A 10,987-nucleotide genomic window follows, 5' to 3' on the forward strand; every position below is an offset into this window, starting at 1 on the left:
CCATCTCTCTGCCAGTGGGCAAATAATGCCAAACTGGTTCTCTAAAAGCCCAGATTTCTTTTGTCTTATGTGTCCACAGAAAGGGATTTCTTTGTTTCTGCACAAAAATTTAAACAAATGTGTGTGAGAGACAGAGAAATAAGAGGCTGTGTGTGTGAGCTCGCCTGTGTCCCAGTGTGTACTAGCTGCTGTTACAGACATTAATCGATCTTGTCATGAACAATGGAACCAATCTGACTGCTCTAAAAGTGTGAACCCCACCCACAACACACAGCGGAGCCTGGCTCACTGTTTACTCCTTTGAAACAAATAAAAAAAACATAAAACAATACACACTGTACATCCCATTTATAATACACTCATCTGAATATACTTTTGTAAACAACACACTGGTCTGGAACTGCTGTAATAGTTACTGTTGCTCATTTACCACTGTGATGTAAATTGGGTCAGATTAAGGGCCACTTGGTTTTTCAGTAAAAGTAAGGCAGGAAGCACAAATATCAGAGTTAGGAGGTTCCAAGACAACAGCAAATCTAATGTTTAAAGTAATTAACTGGATATCAGTGAATCATTAACCCAGTTCTGCTTGGTGGAGCAATAGATTTCCCTCCAGAACAGCACATCGGACACACAGTGACCCCTACTGGTGGCATAATACTATTACAGGCACAAAAACTCACCCACAGTGTATACTGACTCTTTGGCTTCATTATAATGTAATCAGGTATCTACTGCACTGAACTGGATGCACAAATACACCACAGACACCTTTTGATCAGAGTGGAAATAACTCCTGAACTGACAGCCCTAAATCCTAATATATGCAGACATATGAACACAGCAGTGCTATGAGTGACAGTTTTGACATTCACTCTATTTGTCCGAAATGAATGAGTGCTCCTTAGGTTAAGTAAATCCCTGGAACCTCCATTCACAAATATCAGCTCTCTGCCATCAAATAAACTTTGTCCTTGGCTTCATTTCAACTGCTCCCTCCTGTTTTCATTCCAAAAGTCACTGCCTCGATTGAAGGCAAACACAAGAGAACAAACTTCACTTTAAAGCAGCTCTGCCTTTGAGCTCCTGTCTAAACCTGCGCCACCATGGACAAATCCGTCCTTACATTATTACTGCTAATATCCCTGCTATCCATCCACACCGTGTGTGTGTATGGTGAGGGTTTTGTACTGATGCCCATTGAACTTGCTCCTATACCCTGCAACGACAAAGCAGTGGAGAAGCTGTCTCGGCTGGCTGTCACTTACATCAATGAGGATCGCACCGATGGCTATAAGTTTGCCCTTAACCGCATTGCAAACGTCCACCTGCACGCTCAGGTCAGTACAGAGCGTAATTCTCAGTGGGAAAAGCTGCTGGAGGTTGTTGTGAAAATCTGTCACTGGGTGATTTGTTCATGCTTAACCAGAGTGGAAAGGTTATTTTCCCTACAGTTGTTGCTACAATATCAAAACATCCCAATGAAAAAGAGATACACATTGATAGATTTAACCAGCCATGGCCGGTCATCCCAATGAAAAAGAGATACACATTGATAGATTTAACCAGCCATGGCCGGTCATCCCAATGAAAAAGAGATACACATTGATAGATTTAACCAGCCATGGACGGTCTTCATATCAGTGGGACCCCATTTGACAAGATTTGTGTCTAGTTGTTAAAAATGAATGTGCACAGTCAAGCTTTTAATCAGAAGTAACTCTCTTACATTGTCACAATGTGCTGACTCTCAGTCTGGTGAAATGATAATGAAATTAAACTCTGCTTCTCAAGGACTCACTGTAGTCTCTGGTTCACAGTTTAGCAACCACTGGATCAAATCAAAGCTCTGAAAAATAGCAGTAATTACATTAGTGTTCAGCCACTAAGGACTGAGAGGAACAATAAATATTTGTTGTCTGCACTTTGTTGTGAATGACCGCCATCAGTGCATGTCCCTTTTAATAAATGTAACATTGAAATCTAAGTACATAATTTTATGTCCTGGAATGAGAAGCCGTCTCCTTTTCACGCCTCATGAAAAAATGCCTTTAGGACTGAGGCGACTGTTAATAAAGTCCAGGTCATTTCGGTGCAGGACTGCTGGGACAAACCTTGCACAACACACTTTATGAACTTCATGCTGTCAGCTGCTGAAGGCTATAGTGGCCCAACTGTGGGACAGATCAGGTTTTAAGAGGCTCGGTTCAACTTCATGACCTAAAAGAGCTGCCATTACACCTGCTCCAAGTGTTGGCATTTGTTTTCAGTGCTGCTGCTCGAATCAATATTGTGTGGAATTATAAAGCATCGAAGAAACGGCTCTCTAAACATGTTGCTTAACACAAGATGCTACTTGGCAGGAGACATCTCATGAATTTGAATCTCTGATATGCATTAACATTCATTTAATGCTGCTACTTTGCCTATAAGAAAAGAAATACTGGGGTTTATATATTTACTACTGTAGGAAAATCTGTCCATGCAGCACTGCTTACTCCTCCTCTCTCTGTTACCTCTGTTTGTATTGTGACTGTCAGGGCCCTGCAGGCAATGTATATTACCTGGACCTGGATGTCCTGGAGACCAAGTGTTACATAGGCAGCCCAAAACCATGGAAACGCTGTGATGTCAGACCATTCATGGAAACAGTAGGACACACACACATATACAAACAAACACACGTGTCTGTCCTCGTACTATACCTGTGAGGACTCTTACTTGTAAGCAGTCATTTAGAAATGTACTTATTTTTCAAAGGAAAGCAGGTTTTTTTCATTGAAGATGGCATTAAATTAATCAGAAATGCAGTCTAGACATTGTTAATGTGGTAAATGACTATTCTAGCTGGAACTGGCTGATTTTTAGTGGAATATCTCCATAGGGGTACAGAGGAACATTTCCAGCAACCATCACTCCTGTATTCTAATGCTACATTGTGTTAGCTAGTCATGTTGAAAGGCTAATTAATGATTAGAAACCCCTTGTGCAATTGTGTTAGCACATAAATAAAAATGTGAGCCTCCATGGAAAACATGAAATTGTCTGGGTGACCCCAAATTTTTGAACAACAGTTTATATTATTTGGTTATTTGCAGTGCAGTTCCTGATTGAAAACTAATGTTAAGTCCTTTGCAAAAAACAGGCCTTTTAAATAGGAACACAAGTCAGAATTTCCTCACTGAAATATGTGGTCCTCATATTGACAGAAGGTCATCAAAAAAGTAATGCTCTTAATTTTAATTTGTTATCAAATCTACTACTGAAGATAGTACTTGTCTACTAAAGGGGCTGTAATTGTGCCAACAAGGAATTCTGTCCATTTTACCATTTTCAGCAAGTCTCTGGAAACTGCAACACCACCATTCTGCACACACCAGAGGGCTACTCCTACTTGTACAGCTACGACTGCGCTCTAGTGCCAGGTAACATTAGCACACAGTTATATTAATACACATTTCATTGCTTTGATAGATTCATGTAGATCACCGGATGTATACAGAATGTAAAGTCATGAGCAACAATGAGCTAGCTTTCAATGGTTAAATCAACTCAAATTTGACAGGGATTGCTCTGCATTGTGTTTTACGACATAATGTATATTTTTTTACTCTTGAAATTCACATGGCATCATACAGACCTTGCAGCTGGATGGTCTTCATATGAATTTAAAATGAAGAAAGTGTCTCATTAAAATCTCAGATGTAACATCATTTACTACATAAAGTTCATGGGAAAGAAAAGCAAAAGAAATGTATCTCAGAGTAGACATGTTTCACTGTGGACATTTTCATTCAATTTGTCACACGCAGGTGTAACTAATCGCATGAACAATGGCTTACTGGCAGAGCTAAATGGACCTGAGCCATTATTAATTAATTATTAGTCACACTTGTGTATTCCCCACCATGAGAAATCAAAATGTCGGCCATGAAAATGTCTGTTGGTTTCACCCTGATCTGTTTAGATTACTTCTTGGCCATGCAAAGCCATGAAGGTCTTTTGCCACTATGGCTGTTTAAATCTTTTTTGGTTTAAATGTCAGTGGTTGTTTGCTGATAATTTGCAGAGGTCACCAACCCAAAGATGTCTTTAAATGAGGCCATCCTCATAGCATTCTGATTGTAATCTGTTTCAAATGACTGTGCTTTACCAGAACATGCAGAATGTTTTGTTAGCAGTAATTTCAATGCTAAAATTTGCTAAAACATCCTCATGATCTCCCTCTGGTTTCTGCAGATCCTCCAGAGAAGCTCCAGCAGACTTGTCCAACCTGTCCCGTCCTGCTTCCTGAAGACAGTCCACAGGCTGTGACTGCTGCCCGGCTCACTCTCACCCAATATAAGATGCAGTCGACTCTGGGTATAGGACTTGGAGTGAAAAGGATCACCAGAGCTGCAGCACAGGTACAACTGCATGTACAGTTCTACACTCTGATGGAAGAAACAATGCTCTGGGGCGGATGTCATTACTCAACAATGTGCTGAATGTTGTCTTTATGGGGAAATATGCTCAAGAAAAATCTCAGCAGATGGTACAGTGCACTTTTGAGCTTCTGTGTGCCAGATGAGAACCATTGCTGCTCAGCAATAACCATAATGTAATAGTAATAGAAGAGTCTGGCAACACTGCAAAGGATTATTGAAGGTGCTTTAGACATTAGTGTGTGACCCTGCTTTTGTTTGGAGAGCAAATGAGAAACTGAATAGTTTGCTTGGGGACCAAAGCTCAGTATATTATACTTATTTGCATTGTGATAGCGCAGCTTTGGGATCTAAACCCATGAAGATCCCTGTTACGGCACAAAACTACACTACCTCTATTTCTGTGTGTATATACGGATGTGTTTATTTGTGCAATTTGCCCTTTTCTAACCATTTTTAAATACATATTTCAGGCTGTGCCAGTAAAAGCCACCTTTGTGGAGTACACAGTCCAAGAGTGTCCAGAGGGAGTAACAGAAAGAGGCACTTGCCAGCGGCTGACACTCCAGTCTGACACAGAGGTATTCAACCAGAGCCAACTTATTCAACATTACAAGTTATCGAGCCACATGAAACATTTATAATATGGTCATACACTCAGGGGTCTCTTTATTTGATAATTCAGTGCAATCAAATTCTATTAGGTTTCTTTAGTTCTTCAGTTTTCTGTGAAACTGGTGAAAATTTGCAACTTCAATGTTAATGATCAAAGCCTTTGCAGAAATTTGTCTGCACAAAAATATATCAGTGAGTAGTTATCATATTCCAGCTCTCTTGTGTGTGTAAAAACCACAAGAATTTTGAAACAACTCTCAAAGTAATTGGGAGCACAGCTGTGTGGAGTGTGCAGGTGAATCTAATGAAATAAAGGCATGTAAGTGGAAAAAGCTGCACATCATTGCAGCCTTTGAATTGATCAAACCGCATTGTCTGAAATAGCTCCCTTCATTAAAAGAATGATTATTACGCTGACAGTGTGACACTAATTAATGTTGTTGCAAAAACTCTATTAAACATCGATCAGCCAGCATGTTGTTTACTATCAATGAAGCAGCTCCAGGGAGTGTCACTTGATGACATGACAGATTAATTTCTATGTTTAAAACTGACACCACTAAGAGGCTTCGGTAATTGGTTCTTTTATTAAAGAAACCTGACAGGAAATCTTCCTTTTTTGTTTACTTTGACTCTCGCCTGCTCTGTTGTGTTGCTTTGTTTTCCATATTGGCAGAGTCATCTGGAAGAAATTAATAAAATGTTGCTTGTTCTTCTCTCAGACTGCAGGTTTCTGTACAGGTTCTGCACGTGGAGACATTCATGCCGATCCTGAAGTTCAGGTGTCCTGCGAGATGTTTAAAATACAGGTACAAGGGGCAATTAGAACATATTTATTGTCTTATCACTCAGGAAAAATGGCAGCAGTAATTTCAAATAGAAAACAACAACAATTACAACAATTATGTGATCGATATGTTGAAGATAGAAGGAAAGAAGCACAAAATAAAGCAATAAAAAAATCCAGCTTAGCTACAAGCTGTTAACATGTTTTATATATGACATTATTGTTCTTCCTTGAAAACAAAAGGGGAAATAAAGGAGATGAGAATAAACTACATGAAATCAGGACACTTTGACCTTCAATATGCATCTGAAATTTGAACCACAGACCAAATCAAATCATTTTAATTGTCCTTCGTTATAATCTGTGAACCATGACAGCACAGTAAACACAGGAAAACAGCAGCACAGATGTTCAGCAATCATAACAGTTCAAATATGTGCAAGCCAAGAATGAAGACAACATTCAAATACAGATGTATGTCAGTAAGAGAGTAACTGAAAGCCGCTTCACACTGCAACGCTGCACACTGGGAATGTAATAAGTCGCTGCCTGACCTAGTTCTGATGAATGTTTTCAGTTCTGTTTTGTTTCAGATTTTACTAAAGAAGCCTCTAGAATAATAATGTAACTCTCTGAATGGTTACCACAGGCGATTATATTCTGCAGTATTTTACATGTTGTGCTAGTGCGTGCTTACTCATATGTTTGACATTTAAAGGTGTGTGGTTCTGTGCTATAATCATCCTGTTTTCTCGTGTCTTTTTAAATCTAATGTGCATCATGTATTGTAATACTGTGTAACTGTGACTGGTGAGTTTGTGATGTCGTCATTTTGGCATGATCTTGTCTATTTTGTCTCCAGAATGTGGACCACCTCAGACCAGTGCAACCACAGGGTCACGACCTCCCCCAACCTGCAATCCCAACTTTTCCACCCATAACTGATGACCCAGGAAACGATCCGCAGCCTGCTCCCTTTGATCCCCCATCACCCACTGATGCTCAGCCGGCGCCGTCCGATCCCAAACCTGCTGACCCTGTGCCCCTCAACCCCACCGTTCCTGTCAACCCCGCCGTAGCTCTCAGCTCTTCTTCCAGTGAATCTGCTGAAAGCCTGACAAACCAGCAACAGCAGGCTCCCAATGCTGGGCCTTATGATTCGTCCTCTGAAGAAGTGGCAGGCCTTGTGGCTCTTCGTCCGCCCTTTAGCTTCCGCTACCAGAAGCGTGACCGTAAGAAGCGGCAGGCCTTGATAGAAACCTCTCCCTCTTACAACCCCGTCTTCCTGGCTGATTTCCCCAGTGGGAACTCTCCTTTCCGATCCTGTCCTGGTGCGGCTCGATACACCACAGTTTAACTGGTCCTGCTTAGAGGTCCATAAGTTCATATATGATTCTATCCAGTGAGAGTCTGTACCAATAAACTGTTCCGCTCCCTGTCACTGGAGGCTTGTAATAATTTGTGCTAATGAGAAGGATGCTGTCTCTTTTCAGTGGCCCTGAAATGACCTCTCTGCTGTTTCTGCTGCTGCTGTAACAGTGCTCCCAAAGCACATGAAGCTGAGACATGTATTTGAAAATGGCTTCAGATATTTGAACAATTTGAATAAATACTGGTGTGAATCCTCTGTTTAATGACTTACAGAGCCTATAGAATCAATTATGGTGGTATTTAAATTTTATATTGTAGGCCTGAACATTTAAGAGCTGGAAAAGTGTGTCTATTGGTCAAGTAATTAATTGAAAAGAAAATAAACCAGTGACTATTTTGATGATCAGTTTAAGTAATTTATCAAGCAATATTGCAAAAGCTCTGCCAATTCCTGTCCACAAATTTATGGATTTTTGCCTCACGTAGATTTTTCTAAATTCAGTATCTTTGCATTCTAGACTGTTTTGGATTTAATCATCTATAATAGGACTGAACACATAACCAAAAAATAAAACTATTTAGCTGCAGTGTTTTCTTACAACTCATGTATTGAATTTCATTTTTAACACATTACTTTTTGGGATCATTAAGAGTCAACTTGGAGAATTTTTCTTTCGATCTTAACTGAAATATTACAATGGAGCACAAATATAATTGGCATGAACACAAACTGCTTCAATTGTATGAGAGAGCACAAAAAAATAAAAGCAAACAAAGAAACTACTGTAAAAAAAAAAGATAGTCAACTTTGGGTTTTATTCAGAACTATTAACCTTGATCTGTGTTATCTATTCAAGTGTAAAAAGGTTCTTTTACAAGTAAGAATTTCTCTCCTACTCTCTTTATTTTTTCATGAATCAAGGTCATAAAACTTTCATCAGCCAGAATCTGAATGAATTAGGGAAAAAAAATTGTCTTTTAAAGCTGAAAAGATGATAGTTTTGTAGAACAAACCAAGGTTTCCCCTCTTTGCATTGTGTTCCTCAACATCCACTTGGTTTAGAAACAGCTTTACAAACATGTCTGGTGGAGCAAAGGGAAAGTCAGGATTTATTACAGTAGTACTCTTCACTGCAGCATTTAGACTGTGCCAAATAGCACTGAGGCGAGAGGGAAGCGCAAACATCTCAGGGAAGCTTTAAAAGCTTGCGGCTAGCTAAAGTGGGCTTTTGTCAACACAGCAACAAGAGCTATTAGAAAGAGCAGAGCAGCACAGAGGAGAGGAGCTCTGCATGTGTGATTAAGTGTCACTCAGGAGGATCTTCAATCAACAGCGTTTCGGTATTTCTCAAACCCAGCAGGTCAAATAGTTGTCCATAAGAAAACAACACTCACCTAAACCCAAACAGAGCAGTGCAGAGACCAAAGCAACCAATAAGTCAGAGATCTATAAGTCTGGACATGAAATATGGCCAATATAGAGCAAATCCCAGAGTTCAAGAGTCAGCAGTATGTCTTCATTTACAGGACAGTGGAACATCCTTTGAGGCCAGCAGAGAGGACAGATGGTTTAATAGATGTGTGAAAACGGCTGAAATAACAATCCCTGACACCAGGACCTGACACTAATTGAGTGCCAATCAGGCTGATGTGTGACATTAAGACTTGAATGTCCAGCAGAGGTTTAAATGCTTAATACTCCCCAAATTGTAAAATAAGGATCAGATGAGTAACTCACTTCTGAGTGTCAAAACATTTTACTACCTAACATGTCTATGTGTAGCTACTTAAACATAGCAACCTACTTTTCATAAAGGCACAAACTGAGAAATTAACAGTGAGCTAAACTTGTGTTAGTAACTCCACCCTGCTCTCTTTCCTCGGGGTTTGTCTTGGCCCTCTATGCTGAAAACAAAAAATCCCCAAAGCTACAGGAGGAGTTTGGGTGTGAGAGACCCTCTGATCTTCTTTGTTTAGTTGAATTGACAGTAAATCCATTTGGTTTCACTTATCCCAGAGTGTCTCAGCTGACACTGAGTTTAGTCTGCTTTCAAGGCACTGACCACAGCAGTCTCAAACTGGGATGACTTGATTGGGGATAAAGCAAAGGGAGACTGAAACTTGACCTTGGGAACAGCAGCTGAAAAGAGCAATCTCACCACCAGGGTTTAGTTGGTTGCTGTTTTGCTGTCTGGTCTATTGTGTCACAACAAGTTCCTTGGCAGAATTTCTGAGCACATTTGAGATTGTACATTTATTCTTAACCTTGAAAACAGCATTTCACAACACCCAGCTGACCGTTACACTCATAAAACCTAAGTTTGGGTGACAGATTCATGTCAGATGTGAAATCTTACAGGCCTTGTTAAGAAAATGATTATAAAAAACAACAGATTAGAGAGGTCTTATGAAACCAGATTAGACTTAACAAATACAGAGCCCCAGCAGGTCCATTTACCTACAAAAAATCACCAGAGAGTCCACCAGAACTACAGTCAGAATCAGAACTGGCTGTCGACTATTAAAGTACAGTAGTCATCATCAGACATTCGTAGGGGACCCATGTTTATTTAGGCTGCTAAAAAGTTCATCTTGATTACTCCCATCGCGTAACGCAATTAAAAAATATGGAAATACAATATGGTGACAGAGTTTTTTTTAAATAAAACTGGACAGGAAATGCCAACAGACAGATCATTTGACAGGGTTCCCCAAAGGAGGACATATTTAACATATTTTCAACTGCATGCTGGAGGGGACGTGACCTCTTCAAAGAAAGCTTGATTATGTCCTCGGATGTTTCCACCTGCATGTCGTTCATTCTGATCCACAAACCACAAGAAGCGATCCGAGACAGTGAAGGCAAGAACACCCTCAGGATGACAACAGCAATGAGATTAGACTGGATCAAGTTCAACTTTATTACCACTAGTAGTAAGACAACAAAATGCAGTTGAGCATATAACCATAAGTGCAAAAGAAAGAGGACAAGTGCAGTGCAAGGTAAAAATGTCTAAGTAGAATAGCTTAAAGAGCATTATGAATGTGCTGAGATAAATACAGTTTGAGATGTATTAACAAAATAAAGAGAACAGACAGTGCATGTATATATGCAACACATTTATAACTGATATGTGTAAATAATGTGTATTCCATAAGCACTTTTTGATATATATAATTTGATACAGAATTAACAGCATGAGCAGAGTAGTATATACACAGAGTAAGCTGTAAGTAATATCAATTTGCTAGATTAATAAGATAAAGAAAAATAAAGATGGTGCAAATAACGGAGCAGTATGACACAGATGAGATGCCAGATATATACAGAATACACACAATATGAACAGTGTTGTGTGCAGTGAGTGAACATGTGTATATTTATGATATAGTCACTGGAAGAAGGTGTCTGTGTGCTGCTGTTGTGTGTGGATTTCTGTAAGAGCAGATGGAGGTTAAATCTTACTTAAGCTTCTGCAGCTCTCTTTAAAACATATTTATAACTTTACTCTGCTGAGGTTTTTTTTTACAGACGACCTAGAAGTCGGCTCTATTCAAGTCTCGCCTGTTCTGCTGCAAATAATGAACTTTATTCTGATTAAAACACATTTTTTGCTGCTTTTGAGTTTTTCCCATAATTTGAGTTTTTAAACACACTTGTAAATGTCGCTGCATTGGAGTTTTAAAAATAGAACAAAAGGAGCAGCTGTTTGATTTATATACGTTTTAGAAACAGAGCAGCAAAGTGAGGCTCTGTGCGGCAGGGGGCGGGAGAGACCTCGTAACTATT

General features: G+C 39.6%; 1 protein-coding gene across 1 annotated transcript; it reads left to right on the forward strand.

Moving 5' to 3' along the window:
- The first annotated feature begins 1,036 nt into the window (after window positions 1-1,036).
- Window positions 1,037-7,448, forward strand: si:ch211-262h13.5 (uncharacterized protein LOC571127 homolog). Its single transcript, XM_022209482.2, has 7 exons — window positions 1,037-1,340; window positions 2,541-2,651; window positions 3,338-3,425; window positions 4,240-4,406; window positions 4,898-5,005; window positions 5,762-5,848; window positions 6,689-7,448. The coding sequence occupies exons 1-7, from the start codon at window positions 1,107-1,109 to the stop codon at window positions 7,181-7,183; spliced, it is 1,290 nt and encodes a 429-aa protein (XP_022065174.1). The 5' UTR covers window positions 1,037-1,106; the 3' UTR covers window positions 7,184-7,448.
- The last annotated feature ends 3,539 nt before the right edge of the window (window positions 7,449-10,987 follow it).

This window comes from Acanthochromis polyacanthus, chromosome 4 (genome assembly GCF_021347895.1).
Source record: "Acanthochromis polyacanthus isolate Apoly-LR-REF ecotype Palm Island chromosome 4, KAUST_Apoly_ChrSc, whole genome shotgun sequence".
NCBI lineage: Eukaryota > Metazoa > Chordata > Actinopteri > Pomacentridae > Acanthochromis > Acanthochromis polyacanthus.